This window comes from Nuphar pumila, chromosome 7, assembly GCF_984573655.1.
Source record: "Nuphar pumila chromosome 7, dmNupPumi1.hap1.1, whole genome shotgun sequence".
Taxonomy (NCBI): domain Eukaryota; kingdom Viridiplantae; phylum Streptophyta; class Magnoliopsida; order Nymphaeales; family Nymphaeaceae; genus Nuphar; species Nuphar pumila.
In genome coordinates this window covers 27,962,447-27,980,594 of record NC_143255.1, presented here as the reverse complement: position 1 = coordinate 27,980,594, position 18,148 = coordinate 27,962,447, and the positions used below count along the sequence as shown (strand labels likewise).

Sequence of the window (18,148 nt, the reverse complement as noted above, 5' to 3'; positions counted from 1 at the left end):
GGGGAGTCGTCCAATGGTCGTAGATTTTGAACCTTCTGTTGGTTATATATATATAAAGCCTTTTGCATGAAAGGGGAAAGTCTGAAAAGGGTAGTAATGATAATCATGAAATAGAATAACACTATTACACTAACCTTGAGCCAGGAGGAAAGGTTAGTTTTGTATCCAGTTGCTAGAATGATTGAATGGAATTCCAGTTCACTTCCATCGACAAATTTAGCTCCATTGCAAGTCAATGTATCAATTTCCGACATGATCTGTGTCATGAAAACAAATCCAAAGTCCATAAATCAATTAACAAAAATGAAAAGAAAAAAAAAGAATAAAGGACATGATCCCAAAAGCACCAACTAAAATACTGATTACAATGATTGGCTTGTGTGATTTTAAGTACCAAATAATAATACTTGAGTACAAAAGCGAATGAAATCATACGAAAAAGTTGGGGCATCAATTACTAGTATGCATCCACTACCTAGAGTAGAAGACAGTTTCTAGTGGTTTCCAATGGAGAAAACAACTTGAAGCCCTCCAAAAACAAAGAGAAACTAAAAAGAACAAATAAATAAATAAAAGAAGCTCCACTAGCAGCCGAGAGAGAGAGAGAGAGAGAGAGAGAGAGAGAGAGAGAGAGAGAGAGAGAGACCTTGATCTTCCCACTCTTTATCTTAGAGATAGCTCCAACATCTAAGACAGGAGTCTTTCCTGTTTTATTTTTCAACTCCAACGGCCCTATTTCTGGCCTTCTCAACCCGTATTTTTCAGTGTTACCCACCATCCTCCCTGCTAAGAACACCAAAATCATGTCCACTAATCTCAATGGCAACCATCTCAACAACCCCATTGTCACACTATAGGTTGAAATCCCAAACATGTCCCTTGGTAGCACATGCACCTGAATGACATCAAAGGAAAACCAGAGTTAGTCCCATCAAAAACAATAATTAATCAACATAACAAAGCCTATGATACATTTCATTGTAAAAATCCTGCATTGATTCAGAAAATAAAGATTTTTCCAATACTTTTTTCCTTAAAACACCGACAACAATCAAGGTATATAACATATTTTGAGCTCTTTTGCTGAAATTCAGATATTCAATTGTGGAGGTTGCTTTGAGGAGAGAAAAAAAAACTTTTGTAAAGATAAAGAAAAAAAAACACCAACAGCAGCAACCATCACAAGTACTAGAAGTAATAATAATAACAATCAAAGGCAACATTTTTAACGTTTTTTTCTTAAAATAAATCCAAATAAATCCCAACATCAGTACTTAAAAAAGGCACTTTTCCTCTTCCTTTTCACTTTAAATTTAATTAAAGGTACTCTCTTTCCTTCCAAAAAAATAACCCAACAAAAACAACTCTGGAACTGAAAGTACTTCAAGTTTTCAGATATCTATCGACCAAAAAACTCCAAGCCAACCCTCTTCTTTCTATTATACCACAAGAAGCAATGAAATTCCAACTAATAAACGACAAGAAAGAAACAATGGCAACAATCTTTTTCATTTCAAATCTAATCAAAAGTACTCCCATTTCTTCCAAACAAACAAAAACCAACAAAAGCAGTTGTGGAAGTACTTCCAAGTTTTCTGATCTCTTGATTCTCTTTTTCACCAAAAAAACTCCAAACAAACCCCAACTTCAATCTCCCTCCTAGTCCTAGGTCTCTCCCCTACCCTATAACAACAACCAATAAACAACAGCAAAGAAAACATTGACAACAAAACCAATCAACAATATAATTGACAAAAATGTCATTTTCTTCATAAAGCACTTACACCACTCCTGACTACCATATAAGGCTTGGCTCCATGCTCATACAGGTCCAGACACACTTCCATACCAGAATTGCCACACCCCACAACCAGAACACTCTTCCCCTGCAGCCCCTCCCCATTACTGTAGTTGCTGGAGTGCACCACCCTGCCACGGAAGGCTTCCCTGCCGGCGAAATCTGGGATGGCGGGCTCGGCGTTCTCACCGGTGGCGGCTACTACCCACCTACACAGGTACTCCAATTCGCCCGCCATGACCACCACCCGCCAGAGGCCGGCGGCGGCATCGAAGGACGCGGATTCGACGTGCTGACGGAAGCGCGGCCGGATGCGGAAGCGGCGGGCGTAGGCGTCTAGGTACGAGAGGAATTGGTGCCTGGTGGGGTAGGTGGGGAAATCGGCGGGGAAGGGCATGAAGGGGAGGTGGCAGTGGGTCTTGGGGAGGTGGAGCTTCAGGCGGTCGTAGGTGTGGTAGCGCCAGAGGGAGGCGGTGGAGGACTCCTTCTCGAGGAGGAGGAAGGGGAGGCCGTGGCGGCGGAGGCAGGCGGCGGTGGCGAGGCCGGAGGGGCCGGCGCCAACGATTATGGGGCCGTTTACGTAGACGCGGAGCGGCTGGCGATGGTGGTGGTTGGGGTAGGTTGGGAATTTGGAGAATGGTGGTGGGTTTTGTTGGGGAGACCCTGATGGGTGGTGGTGGTGCTCTTCTTGTGTGCCTTCTTCCTCCTTGGTGAGTTCTTCTCCACACTGGCACTCCATTTTTTTTCTCTCTCTAGAATCTAGTCAGTAAGATATTTAAAAGAGCTCAACTCTGTTTCAGTCTCTCTCTCTCTCTCCTAGTCTTTGTAAGATACCTTAAAGGAACTGAGCTCTGTTTCTGTCTCTCTAACGCCCTTTAAAAAGAATCCAATCTCTCTCTCTCTCTCTAAATTGTTGTGGGGGAGGAGGGAAGATGCATTGGGTGTGGGTGGAATGAGAGACTGGGAGTTCAATGAGGGATAAAACAGGAAAGTTTGATGATGATGAAGCTGCCCTTTGTAGTTTGGACTTGGGGCTGAAAATGCTTCGGGTTGTAACCATAGTATAAGGTCCGAAAATATTAGTCTGGGCTTGGATGGACCATGTTCACGGTTCTCGATGTGGGACTGACCCAGGTAGGTTGTGGTCTTCTATCATCTTTGAAGGATGTGGAAGCTGTAGCTTCCATCCGAATCAGTATTCGCACTAATTATATAAGAACATCGATGATTTAATAATAAGATAAGATAAATCAATTACTTAGCTTGGGAAACCAGAGATTCATTGGATCGGTTACTACATTCAAATGGATGGGATACGCTAGGTGATTAATTCATTTAATTAATTTAGTATCCAAAATATAAGGTGATTTTCAAATAACGGCCAAAGTTTTCCTTATATCTAATATAACCACCAAAACCATTTGGCTTTTCAAATAGCCACCAAAGAATTCTAACTGTTAAGCAAATGCACCCAACCGTCAACCACCCGTAGCTTAACCATGAGTCTCCATTTAACTCATGGTTTGAGATTACCCTTAATAAAAGAGTTGCAACGTATTGCATGCCCTTAATTTTTTCCTTTTGGATGACAAGGAACCCTTGCGAAAGAGAGGAAAATGGGTAGGGGCCCATGACCACCCTACCCTACCCGACCCATCTTTGAAAGCTATGGACACCCGTGCACCAATAGGGTTTGATTTGGTGTCTTCATCTCAGCACCCTCACAACCACCCCACTGGCCGCACGGGTGACCCCACACCCTTATCTTTTCACTCAACAAAAATTACTTTCGCAATCACCATTTATTGCCTAATTTACTAATTCACAATCACCCAGGTCCAAACCAGATTCAATTCACATCATCTTATTCGGATGGATAGTGATGGTTATGGGTCATAATGGGGTCAAACACGAGTCGTTTATCTTTTCTCTTAAAAATCAGTTTGTTTTATCCATTTTCTTGGATAAGTAATATATGGTCTCATTTTTTGATTGGATCTTGAGCTTTATTAATGTATGACTCAAGTTGGATTTAGATATGAAACCTAACCCACCTTTCAAAAGTTGGAACCGTTGTTGGATCTATCCTAACCTGAACCGTATTCATCATATTTTCAACTCCATTATATTTATGAGTCAGGTCTCATCAAACCCATACATAAATCAGGACTAAAAATCACACAAAAACCTATTCAATACGATTTGGGTTTGGGCTCGTCTTTGGTATGATTTTGAGTCTTTAACATATTTATTGGGTCAAGTTTTAATTAGACCCATTTTTCACATCGCATTTATAATTAGAACTAAACAAACCCGAACTCATATAAAGCAAGTTTAGAGGTTGGGTATTAGAAATGCTAAATGGGTCAGATTTCTTACCGGTTGAACCAAATTTGATCCACATTATAGATCCATATACTATATATCCAAATTCATATCGGATTGGAAAAAGTGCATATGGATGGGTATCGTTAAATCTTGGTCAGAGTTGGGTAAAATAAAATGTGATTTGATCTAATCTAACCTATTTTACCTTTTCCGCATAGAAATAGCTACATTTTACATATTTTCAATGGATCTAATACTATATTGACTCATATGATCGATGACTAGATCTTAGATGTTTGAATACAGTGCACTAGATCCATAATAGGATCTATTCTTCAAAAATCAGGCTCACTGTTATCAAGCTTGAGGTGTCAATGGGTTGGATCTGGTTTGGACCTAGGTGTGTTCAAATCCGGAACTGACTTTGAGGTGCTAATACCAGGTTCGATCTGATCCACTAAGAAAATCCATAATAAGGTCCTGTAAGGATTACATGAACCAAACCTGATCCATACTCAATATTTTTTAATCTTTTTAATATTGAAAATTCACGGATTTTAATCACAACACAAGTCAGGCCTGAGTCTGGAATGTAATTTCAAACCATACCCAACTCCATATACTAATCGGACATGTTGGATCTGAACCAGTTTCTAATCGGTTCTTTATCACCAAACCTAACCTTATAGGGTTTGCTACGGATTGCCCATGCCCAACCTATTTTGCAACCAATTTAGGGGAGAGAGAGAGAGAGGTCGTGCCAATGAGGACATGAAAATGATTAATTATAAATAGATAATTAACATAAGTTATAGAGGTAACTAACCTGAGTGTCATTTGCTTAACTCATGCAAAACCTTTGGTAGGAAGTTGAAAACTTCCAAACACATGATTTAGACCAAAAACTTTGGTGTTTATTTAAAAAAAAATCCTAAATATATGATTAAATTAGGCAGGAGATTAGAAAAAGAAATGGCACCCTTGCAGATGGATCCGGGTCCGGACCTGCTCTATGCTGTATCATATATGGGAATGTTCTAGTTGGTGGTGAGCTGATGACACAAGTTTACCTCTTCTTGAAATCACATCGTTTTCAGAAATTTTGCTAATTAGAGCAGTCAGACCTGGATCAGGAGTTGTGTCAGACGCGGGTCGGGTCAAGCTATGTCTGAACCAGTCTGGGTTGTGACGTAACTCAGAATGGCTAAAATTGGTTCGCTTCCTGTATGGTGCAGATCATGGTCATGAATCTCATTCCAGGAAAAGCATAGTGCGAAGAAAATCTTGGCTATTTTCAAAACTCATGTTTTTCTAGCAAAAATTTCAGAAAGAATAAGAATACATAAAAAATATAAAATATATATGACTATATTGTAAACATCGAAATGATATAAAAATTCTGCAGTAACGGTTGTAACATGTTAGTGATGTGTTAAAAATACAATATATTCGAAATTTATATATATTTTTTAAATATCATGTTGTTAACGTCAAAATAATGACAATTGAAATATCAAGTTAATTTCAAAACATACGTGATATTTGTGACTATGGTGCAAATCATGATACTTGGCCTAAATCATTTGTCTGTCTTTATCCAATCTCTTAATCCGTTTTAATTGTTCTTATTTAAAGTCCTAATCCTCTAAAAAAATATGAAAATAAACTGTGCCCTTAAATTTGAGGACAGTATAGATCTACTCTTACCACTTCTCCACTGGCTCTGTAACTTACCGCAGGTACTTAAATTCACGTTTAAGCCAAGCATCCTTCTTTTCCTTTCCTTTAATTAAATTTGAGTTAAGCCTTTGAGGGCCTTGCCTTCTTAATTAGGGGTGACCGTAGTTTGTGATTCTGACTGGGGATGATCGAGGTTCGAAACTCACTGGGGGCATCCCTTGCCACAAGGTTGAAACTGGGTCTGCTTTCTGCGTGGCAGGGGCCGGCTACCAATCGGAAGGTCTGCCAATACGTACCAACGGCTTGTCTGGTCAGAGAAGCTAGTGCACGTCACATTGTGTTGGGACTTTGCAAGTTCGAATCTCAATGGTATCATTGTATAACTGGTAGGGGTCTGACTAACCCAGCTAGACTATCGAAAAAATAAGGTATGCCAATATGGCAGTTAGTGATGGGGGAGGCTTTCAACTTGGCCTAGCCAAAAAGATTAATTTTATGCAAAGGCAACTATGGTTGACCCACCAAAAAAATTGAGATGTAGCATTTTGGAGGATGATATAACACCAACTTGTATTAGCTTTATGGATAAGTGGCAAACACTTTCTGATGAGCTAACCCATGAGGATTCTGCCTTCTTGCTTAGACGTGAATGTGGTTTGTCACTTGACATGGGATGATCGAGATTTGAAACTCCTGGAGTGCCTGTATATTTTTTGTGAGAGATGTAAGAGTTTTTAGATTTTACTAGGGGTGTCAACTGGTTGGGTTTACCCCGACCCGACCCATACCAAATCCTATAGGGTTCCGGTATGGTGATAAATAAAAAAACTCAAGTCCGGATCCAAAAATCCGATTAATACATGGAGCCGAGTATAGTTTGTGAAATTTTATACTAGACCAGGGCCCGACCCTGGTTCTGATTAAAACCTGTATTTTTTCAGTGTAAAAATGATAAAAATATTATTTTACCAGGTATGGCCCGGGTATGGTTCATGTAGTTCTTATCGGCTCCGGGTGTGGTTTCTCTTATGGTGGGTCCGATTAGACCCAGCTCGGCACCCGATAACATACCCGGAAAACGAGGCCAGGTTTATGACACCTCTAGTTTTTAACCAATCAAAGGCCAGATAATGTGCAGTAGTCAGTGATGGATTTTTTTCAACTGGGTCTAGCTAAAAATTTTAATTTTAAGCTAATTAAGGCAACTATTGTTGACCCACAAAAAAACCTGGGATAAATTAGGATACAGGAGGATAATATAATAAACCAACTTGTCTTAGCTTTATGGATAAGTGGCAAACACCATCTAATGAACTAAGCTTGTGAGGGCTCTGCTGTCTTGATTAGAGGTGACCATGGTTTTTTTTTTCTATATTTACACGGAGAAATCACCCCCAGAAGCGAAGATCTAGCCGCACTCGCTGCGCCTGTCTTACTTACGATCGCTATCCTGGCAGCGTAAAACACCATGAGCTTACCCCTTGATTCTATTGTCATCTAATATGGGATGATCAAGGTTCTAAACTCATTGAGAGCATCTCTTGCAGCAAGGTTGAAACTAGGTATAATTCCTGGCAGGCAAGGGGTACTTAAAAGTTTTTACCGGTATGTGCAGACAGTGATGAGGGGGGGGCGGGGGGGGGGGGGGGTTCAACTTGGCCTGACTAAAAAAAAAAAAATTTAATTCTAAGATCAACTATTATTGACCCACACACAAAAGAAAGGATAAATTAGGATATAGCACTTTGGAAGATAATGTAATAAATCAACGTGTCTTAGCTTTATGGATAAGTAGCAAATAGCATCTGATGAGCAAAGCCCATGAGAGGTTTGCCATCTTGATTAGGAGTGACCATGGTTTGTCACCTAATTAACAAAGGATGATCAAGGTTCAAAACTTATTGGGGGCATCCCTTGCCGCATGGTTGAAAACTGGATATACTTTGTGGTGGGTATAGAGACTTTAAGGAGCTGTTTGTTTCATTCCCACTAATAAGAAAAGACTTCGAAGAAAAGGTGTCCCGTGATGGAAAAGCCATCCCATGTGTGGAAAAATGAACATGGTCAATATGAAAAGAAACCCATGATAAGGGTGGTCTCCATAAGAAAATGTAGTTGGCATGTTTGTTTCCTATGTATAAAACAGAGGGGGTTCATATATAAACCCCATTTTTTGTGTAAATTGGGTGAAACAAAGAAAACCGGTAAGTGTTTTTTACCAATCAAAGGCCAGACAATGTACAGTCAGTGATGAGAGGTTTTTCAACTTTTTTTTTTTTTTGAAAGGCAAGCTGGGGTTTGTCAGACCCCCACCAGTTATTATTCAAAGTACCACTGGAGTTTGAACCTACAACATCCCACCACAAAGAGGCATGTACTGACAGCTCCTACCAAGAATGCGGAGCCCCATTGGTGAGATTTTCCAACTTTGCCTTGCCAAAAAAAGTTCAATTTTAAGTTATGGCAATGCTGACCTAACAACGGTAGCTCAGTTGTCTGGTAGGAGCAGTGAGTGCAGGTCACCTTGTGTTGTGACGTTGCAAGTTCTCAAATCCCAACGGTATAGTTGTATAAATAAAAAACGAAAACTATGGCTGACACATTTTTTTTTTGGATAAACTAGGATATGTAATACACCATCTTACCGTAGCTTATACATAATTGGCAAACACCATCTGGAACTCAAGGCCGAGCTATTTATATATGGTTTCATGCTCATGATGACTGTGAAACAACTTTAAAGACCTACTAGAGTGAAATTTATATATGATTTCATGCTCAGGATTGTGAATTTTTGGTGCATGTTTTTATTCACTTTCAAGACCTACTAGAGTTTCTAGACACCAAAATCTCTTAAATTTAGCCTCTTTTTTCCACACAATCAAATATGTGGGGTCAGATCCACAAAACATTTAAAGCAAACATTAGGAAACATTGCCCCAAGGGGTTTGGCATAGTGGGATGTGACCATACGGTTAGGCAGGTGGTCTAGGTTCAAATCTCATGAGTGTCACCCCTTAAGCAAGCAGCTGAAGAGTGACGATTTCTTGTGGGTGTTAAGATTGGTTTCCACGTTGTTAAGATTTGTTTCCTCATTTGACGGATGATGTCTAGAGGATCACGGATGATGGATCACGTCTAATTCTGTTTCCTCATTTCCTCAAGATAAGCTTAACTATATTTCCCATTGTAATTTTATTACTTTACCAGGTTGTCATCTGATTGTATATAAAAGGGGTTGTATATGCAAGATGTAAAATATATAAAAATATCTCATTCTCCCAATTGAGAGTTCCAATCATTCTTCTTCACAACGATTTCTTTCAATAGTTCTTCTTCACAACGATTTCTACAAATCGCTACTCGAGTCTAAGTGTAAATCGTCACATAGGTATTGCAGACTGAGTGCAAATCGTCACATGGTATCAAAGCAATAAGATCCAGTCCTTGTTGTGCGTCTTCGACTACTCTTGTGCGTTCATATTTTGTTTGGATGACTGTGGGCAGAAGCTCACAACCAGATCTTCACTCTTTTTTGTGCTATTGTATCATTCATCCTCGTCCTGACCTTGATTAATAGGGACTGAAGAAAGTGGAGCAGGTACCACCCTGACGTCTTCAATGAATTTAAGTTCAGATGAAGTAAGTTCATATTATCTGCATCATTCAGATAGTCCAAGCTCAATCCTAGTTACACAACTACTGGATGGTGACAATTACCTTACGTGGAGCAGGGTCACGACAATGGCATTAAGTGCAAAGAATAAAATCGGCTTCATAGATGGTAAGCTACCCAAATCAGACTCTTCTTCACCCAAATCATTGATATGGATGCGTTGCAATCATATGATCCTCTCCTGGATTTCAAATTCTATCTCGAGAGAGTTGGCCAATAGTGTTATTTACGCTACTTCGGCTAAAGAAGTTTAAGATGATCTCAAAGAGAGATTCACTCATAGTATTGCTCCGAGAATCTATCAAATTCAATTTGCAATTGCAAGACATCAACAAGAATCTGGTTCAGTTGTAGCATATTTTACCAAGCTAAAAGGATACTGGGATGAGTTGTCATCATATTCCCCCATTCCAGTATGCACTTGTGGAGGTGCTAGAAGTATGACCGTGCAACTTCATAGGGAACGAGTCATTCAGTTTCTAATGGGTTTGAATGATTCGTTACATACAGTGAGAGGACAAATCATGTTAATGGAATCATTACCTTCCATTGCAAAAACCTACTCGTTGATACTTCAAGAAGAGAAACAACGAGAAACTCGATATGGTTCTGGTCAATCAATGGACAAAACGGCTTGTGTCGTGAACTCAGGATATGCAAATCGATTGTCTTCAAATAACTTTCAAAAATCAGAAAATCAAAATTAGAAGGAAAATCAGAAAAACAGACTTGTGTGCTCTCATTGCAACAGAGTGAGACATGTGAAAGGCAAGTGTTATGTTCTTCATGGGTATCCTCCTAGACATAAACAATATAATGTCAGTCAAAGAACTGGTGGAGCCACAAACTCCACATCACGTGATCATAGTGATGTTGTTTCTGATGGAAAGACTCTCATTGGTGATTCGGTTAATAACCCAAGCTCAATGGTTCTTTCATTTACAGTAGAAGAATATCATCAGCTTATGTCTCTTCTTCGACAGAATGCTTCATCCGCAAATCTTGCAGGTTTGTCAGTTTCCAACTCTGATTCACATTCAGGTAAGTGGGTTATAGACTCCGGAGCAAGCGATCACATGGTTGCTTCCTTAGATTTCTTATCGCACTACTTTCAAAATACTTCAGTTCCTCCAGTCAAATTACCAAATGGTAATCTCATTCCAGTATCTTACATTGGTTCAGCCACTTTAAACACCAATATGAACATCCAGGATGTCTTGTGCATTCCCTCTTTTAGATTCAATTTACTTTTAGTTAGTAAATTGACTAAGCAGCTCAATTGTTCAGTAACATTTTTTTCAAACTCTTGTCTTATTCATAAGCTACAATCGAGGACAATGATTGAAGTGGGTGAGGATAAAGATGGACTTTATTACTTCAATCATCCTCTACCATCAACATTATCGTCTCACCAAACCACAACACATCTCTGGCATTGGCACCTCGGGCATCCATCTCCTTCTCGTATGACAATTTTTAATAACTATGATGCTAGTATTCAGATGAATAACTTATGCCATTGTGAAATTTGTCCTAGAGCAAAACAATCAAGACTTGCTTTTTCGTTGAGTGAAATTGTCACAAAAAAACCATTTGATCTAATCCATTCTAACATTTGGGGACCTTATTCTTAAGCTTCTTTAAATGGTGCTCACTATTTTCTACGCATTGTTGATGACTTTTCTAGATGCACCTGGGTATATCTAATAAGATATAAGTTTGAAACTCATAGTCTATGGAAATCTTATTTTTGCTTAATTGAAACTCAACATAAAGGCAAAATCAAAACCGTCAGAACTGACAATGGTTCTGAATTTTTTTCACATGAGATGCAAGAGTTTTTTTCCTCTCAATGAGTGGTTCATCAACATTCGTGTGTTGCAACTCCTCAACAGAATGACGTTGTTGAAAGAAAGCATCATCATCTTCTCGAAGTAGCCAGAGCATTACGTTTTCAAGGAAATCTTCCTTTAAAATTTTGGGGTGAATGCATTTTAACAGCCATGTATCTTATCAATTACACACCCTCTTCCAAATTGGGAGGCAAATCTTCGTTTGAGAAACTTTTTTATAGAAAACCTAGCTACACAAATCTCAAGATATTTGGATGTTTGTGCTATGCTATCAACACTACTGAAACCATGACAAAATTTGATCCACGTGCCTCAAAGTGTATTTTTCTTGGCTATGCTCATGGACAAAAAGCATACAGAGTTTTTGATTTTGAAAAAAATAAAATATTTTTCAGTCGCGACGTTGTTTTTCATGAACAAATTTTTCCATTTCATACGAGTAAAGAGATACCACATGAACCGGTGCTGCCTTTACCTCTTTTGGATCAGTATGACTCCTCTCATCCTGCCTCAATGACATCTCTAAACCTTCATTCAGAGCAATCTTCTCCAGCGTTTGATTCGCATTCATCAAGTGAACACTCTTCTGACACAATCCCTAGTTCTTTGCATACATCCGACACCTCATTATCAATCCACTTACGACGGTCCACTAGAGCTCGTCAGCCCTCTGTTCGATTGAAGGATTTTTATTGTGCATCGATTCAATCCTCATCTCAACCATCGTCGAAATCGATTGGAAGTACGCGCTTTTCTTTGTCAAATTTTGTTTCGTTTGCCAAATTTTTTTTGTCCCATAAAGCCTTCCTCACTACCATATCCCATGAAGTTGAACTCACATCATTCACTCAAGCTATGAAGCATTCTTGTTGGAGAGAGGCTATGACTGCTGAAATTCGAGCACTTGAAGCCAACCATACTTGAACTATGATTGAATTACCACCAGGGGTCAAACCCATTGGAAGCAAGTGGATCTATAAGATTAAGTACAAATCTGACAGGACAATTGAACACCATAAGGCTCGGTTAGTTGCTAAAGGGTATTCACAACGAGAGGGCCTTGATTATCATGAAACCTTTGCCCTGTGGCAAAATTGACAATTGTTCGATGTCTTCTCTTAGTAGCAGCATCACAAAACTGGATTCTCCAACAAATGGATGTGCACAATGCCTTCCTTCATGGTGATCTGGAAGAAAATGTTTATATGGCTCTATTGCCTTGATTTGCTCGATAGGGGGAGCATCATCGAGTATGAAAACTTCACAAGTCCTTGTACGGGCTTAAATAGGCTCCTCGAAATTGGTTTGCCGAATTCTCCTCTGCACTCCTCACATTTGGTTTTCATCAATCTCCAGCGAACTACTCCCTCTTTACTTTCCAACAAGGTGATGCTTTCCTCGCATTACTTGTGTATGTTGATGTCCTCATACTTGCTGGGAACAAGGCATGTGTCATACAGACAGTTAAACAATACCTTCACAGTCAGTTTCATATGAAGGACCTGGGCACTTTAAAATATTTTTTGGGTATCGAGGTTGCTTGCTCAAAAGAAGGTATCATTCTATCTGAAAGGAAATATGCCCTGAAATTACTTGATGAAACCAATTTATTATGAGCTAAACTTGTCAATGTCCCTATGGAACAACATCAACATCTCACAAGTACTGAGGGCAACGTGTTGCATGACCCAACCCCATATCGACGTCTTGTTAGGCGTCTCATCTATTTGACCGTAACTCAGACTGATATTCTATACTCAGTCCACATCTTAAGTCGGTTCATACATACTCCTCGACAACCTCACATGGATGCCACTTTTCGAGTCGTTAGATACTTGAAGCGCCATCCGGGTCAAGGACCGTTCCTATCTTCCTCCTCTTCTCTTCAGATTCATGCTTATTGTGATTCTGATTGGGCTGCGTGTCCGGAAACTAGACGTTCGGTGTCTGGCTACTGCATTTTATTGGGCTCTACACCAATGTCGTGGAAGACCAAGAAGCAGCCTATTGTGTCCAGATCATCTGCAGAAGCAGAATATCGAGCCATGGCAAATACGGTTTGTGAGATTACTTGGCTTCGTCTTCTGCTCCTATCTCTCGGGGTTTCTCATGATTCACCCGCAAATCTCTATTGCGGCAATCAAGTTGCGCTTTATATTGCGGCAAACCCGGTGTATCATGAACGTACAAAGCATATCGACATTGATTGTCATATCGTTCGTGAGAAACTGTGTAAAGGACTCATTCGTACTGCTTATGTCCACACTTCAAGTCAACTCGCTGATTTGTTTACCAAGCCTCTTGGACACGATCTATTTGTGAGATTGACTTCCAATCTGAGCCTTCATGATCTTCAAGCTCCAGATTCAGGGGGGAGTGTTAAGATTGGTTTCCACGTTGTTAAGATTTGTTTTCTCATTTGACAGATGATGTCTAGAGGATCACGGATGATGGATCACGTCTAATTCTGTTTCCTCATTTCCTCAAGATAAGCTTAACTATATTTCCCATTGTAATTTTATTACTTTACTAGGTTGTCATCTGATTGTATATAAAAGGGGTTGTATATGCAAGATGTAAAATATATAAAAATATCTCATTCTCCCAGTTGAGAGTTCCAATCATTCTTCTTCACAACGATTTCTTTCAATAGTTCTTCTTCACAACGATTTCTACAAATCGCTACTCGAGTCTAAGTGTAAATCGTCACATAGGTATTGCAGGCTGAGTGCAAATCGTCACGCCAGCGTGCCTAGGTCTCTGATCATGGGGAGTGGTTTCTCCGTGTAAATATAAAAAAAAAAAGGAAAAAGAAAAATAAGGTGCGTACGAGAATACACCAAAGATAAGTCTCATTTAGGTGACCATGATGCAGCCGTGAGAAACTTTCCAAATAAAGGACAAAATATTTTGCATTTCTCCGTAGTTGAAATAGGATCAAGTGGAATTCCCACTTCCTAGCAAAAATTAAGCTTAAAATACGTTTTCTTCAATAAAATTTTGAAAAAAAACTGTCTTTAAAAAAACGGCAAAAAATCATTATTTTGAAAAAAAAATCTGGAACACAAAGACTACATGAAAAAGAATGTTTTTCAGAAAAACTCAACTATTCATCCAATTTTATGGGATCTCTGGTTCGGATCACACAAATTTTTAATTTAAATCCAGTAGTCCATGCACCCTAATTTGATTTTGAAGAAAAAATGTCATATATGTCCCTTTTTTAAACCCATCTTATAAAACTAAAACCGAATTGAGCCCATCAATGGAACTCTGAAAACTAAAAAAACAAATGAAACTCCATCTCTTTCCAAAAATCAGCAAAAAACTTTATTCTTTTGAGAGGGATGTCTAGAACACGAAAATCTATATTTAGAAAAAATTAAAAAATCAATTATGAATCCTATTTTATCGGATCCTGGGTTCAGACCAACACTGATATTTGAATTTAAATCCAGTAGTTTTTGTACCCTAGCTTGGCTTTCAAGGAAAAATCTCATATATATGTCTGTTTTCACCCCATTTTATAAAATTAAAAATGAATTAAGCCCGCCTATATTGCCTGTCAAGTTTTTAAACCTTTTTTTTGGCATTTCTTTGGTTGATCATTTTCAACGTAAAACCTTTTAAATCAATGTATTCAGAAAGCACTGGATCAAACCCCGCTGGTGCACTGGTGTGTTCGCAGCTTTCAGAAGTGGGCCAAGACAGGGTGTTGTGGATCCCATCCGGAGTTTTCCTTGCTTAAGTGAGGGTTTCTCGTCATAAAAAAAAAATCTGTATTCAATACTTCACAGGCTTTCTCTGTCAAAAAAATAAAAACTTTGATATCATTAATACATTCTCAGAATGCATCTCTCAGGATTTGGTTTGGTTCTAAATCGAGTGGATACTGAATCATGCATGGTTAGCCATAAATAAATGGGCATGTAATAGGATCTGATATGGTCCATTTGGTTTGACGTTATTTGGATTCGGTTTGGAGCATTTAGTAAATGAATTAGGTTTGAGTTCGATTTAGTTTGAACTATTTCATTTACAAAATTGGTTGGATTGGGTTCAACCCGCTATAGTTTTTGCTTGTATAGATCAATTGGATGAACAGGCTCCTAAAAGTGGGCTGCATCCACTCTTATTCGGGTAGAATATGGTTTGGAGTAGGGATGTAAATATTCGGGTAAAATATGGTTTGGAGTCGGGTTCAAGTTTGGATCTAATTGGAGCATGGTTAATCAGAGTCAGAGTCTAACATAAAATCCTCTAATCGGATACATATTTACGTATAATCATGTTGGACTTTGTTGGATTTTATGCTGGACTCGGGTTCGAACTCAGATTTGGATGGCGAAATACTCCAGTTGAATTTTAGTGCGATTAGTACTCGGATACAGTATCGCTACAATTCAACAAAATGGACTCGGATTCGGTTGGATACCAACCCAAACCAGAACCCTTTACATCCCTAGTCTGCACGTTGGTTATGTCAAGTGCGAAAGAAGGTTTGTGAAGAATGGACCGGATCTATCCTGGTTTAGGTATGATGGCCCATTAATATAGGTTTTAGGCAGGGTGTAAACCAATCCAGACCTGCATTGGGTCCGATAGATCCTGGATTTGGTATGAAATAAGGAGGACCAATTAAGAATTCGGTTGGACTTATAGGATCCAATTAATATACGGACAAGGTATGGTTTATAAAATTTCATATACCAGACGCTCATCCGGCCAGAGTTCTGACTAAGGTCCACAAATTTTCAATGTAAAAGATATAAAAATTATTATTTTACCGGGTACGAGCTAAGTCTGGTTTATCTAATCTTAATCGGACCTGGGTATGGTTTTACCTATGGTAAGCCTGGTTGAACCCAGTCCCGATCTGGTACCAACACCTTTTATTCGGATTCTAATTCTGACCCACCCATTTTTTTCTGGGGTCCGACCCGTTGACACCATGGTTAGCCGAGTTTGATTCTTTTCATGTGACAATTTGGAGGCGTTTGGATACCTCAGGCTCCACATCCAACATCGGATCTTGCATAGGCCCCATGCTCGATCTGCAATTTACTCAAACAGAGGATCTGAGACCCTCTTAAGGTGCATTTGATGTGGGTGTTTTCTCGCTTCGGCAAGGGTTCCTCGTCATAAAAAAAAAAATCTTCATAAACGTGCCCTTGAGGTTTTTGGTTTTCTGGCTGGACTTGGGCGGGTTGGGCTAGAGATTCGTGATCATTAGAGAAGCAGGTATTCAAATGCGAGAGCAGGTTGTGTGTTCCCCCAAGAACATGGGGCCACGTGTTCGGGGTTCCGATTGAGCACCACGTTGACACTCATTCAGCTATTCGGGTGTGTACGGAGGAATACCGTGGGTCTCAAGATATTTCTCCATACATGAAAGCCGAATGAGCGCCAATGTGGTGCTCATTCGGACCCCGAGCATGCGAGACCCCGAACACGCAGGTCGCGTGTTGGGGGGGGGGGGACATACAACCTGCCCCCTTCAAATGCAGTGTTATAGATTTCAAACGTGATTCAGTCAAGATGTTCATTTGTTTACTCTGTCACAGGAACTTCCATGGATTCTCTAGACCTTTCAAAAATAATGGATTAACATTTGGTGCTATTGAAGGCACGGACTATTGAGCTGCAAATCATAGGTTCAAACTTTTTAGCTCAACCTGACTACATAGATGTGTTTGCTATGTGTTTGTTTGCTAAAGACCAAACATTGTGTTATTTGGATCTAAAAATCCAAATCTTTGGAGCTGCGAAATTTGAGTGTATCATGGGTTGTTGATTTTTGAAGCTCTTAAAGGACCTATTTGCATGTCACAATCACATGACTCAAAACTCATTTTATACAAAAAAAAAAAAACTTGTGAATCACATGCATCAGGTCTAATCTCTCTCTCTCTCTCTCTCTCTCTCTCTCTCTCTCTCTCTATATATATATATATATATATATATATATATATATATATATATATATATATATATATGAAAAGAAGGTAATTTGTACCCCATAGTTTTATGCCTCAACAGAACCAAATATTAATTCAATAATAATGACTACCAAAAATGATGTAGATCGATCATGGTACACTTTTGTCACAATTCTTTTTTTTGACCGAGACTAATCAATTCACTACTTAAAATATGGCAAACATGGTCACTTGAGTTTTTTTGTTGACAATTTTAACCTGTTGTCACTTAACAAATTAGACTCCTTGGCCATGTAATTATCGTCTGAAAAATCAAGTGCCATGTAATTGTCACCTGAAAAAATCAAACGATATGTCAGTTGCATGAAAAAAATCAGGTGTCATGTAAGTTGACACTAAAATTTTTATGAGATAAAAGGGACAAGTGTCAAGTAAATTGTAAATTGGCTGTGTATACTTTCTAAGTTGGGGTTAGCAGTGGTATTTTCAATAAAAACAAGGGCCATCTTCCTCATTATCCGGAATAACTATCACTATTATCTATTATGTAAAATAATCACGGCTACTTTTGCTACTCGTATTATCATACAAGGAAAAAACAAGAGATATGCCCAAGGAAGTCTATGCATAATGGCCAATGCTGCTATACTATCCTAACATTCCACTTCGTAATGCATGGGTATTAAGAAGCAAGGAGTTGCCCCCGGGGGGCGTTGGTGCAGTGGGATGGGTCCTAGTTTCCTCAGGGGGTTTGGTGCAGTGGAATGGAGACTAGACCATCAGACAGGTGGTCGACGTTCGATTCTTGTGGGCACCACTTTCTTACGCAAGTCGTCCAACATAGGACCTGGGGGTGAGGTTCCGAGCTTTGGAG

The 18,148-nt window shown here is 39.3% G+C and overlaps 1 protein-coding gene across 1 annotated transcript in view; it reads right to left on the bottom strand.

Annotated features, from left to right (window-relative positions):
- Window positions 1-2,537, bottom strand: part of LOC149831651 (indole-3-pyruvate monooxygenase YUCCA1-like) — a 46,231-nt gene extending 43,694 nt beyond the window's left edge. The window contains exons 1-3 of the mRNA XM_090013058.1: window positions 1,785-2,537; window positions 647-895; window positions 135-257 (exon numbers count right to left, since the gene is read on the bottom strand). Coding sequence (XP_089869184.1) covers window positions 135-257; window positions 647-895; window positions 1,785-2,537 — 1,125 coding nt within the window. The remainder of the gene's footprint in view (window positions 1-134; window positions 258-646; window positions 896-1,784) is intronic.
- Window positions 2,538-18,148: the final 15,611 nt, after the last annotated feature.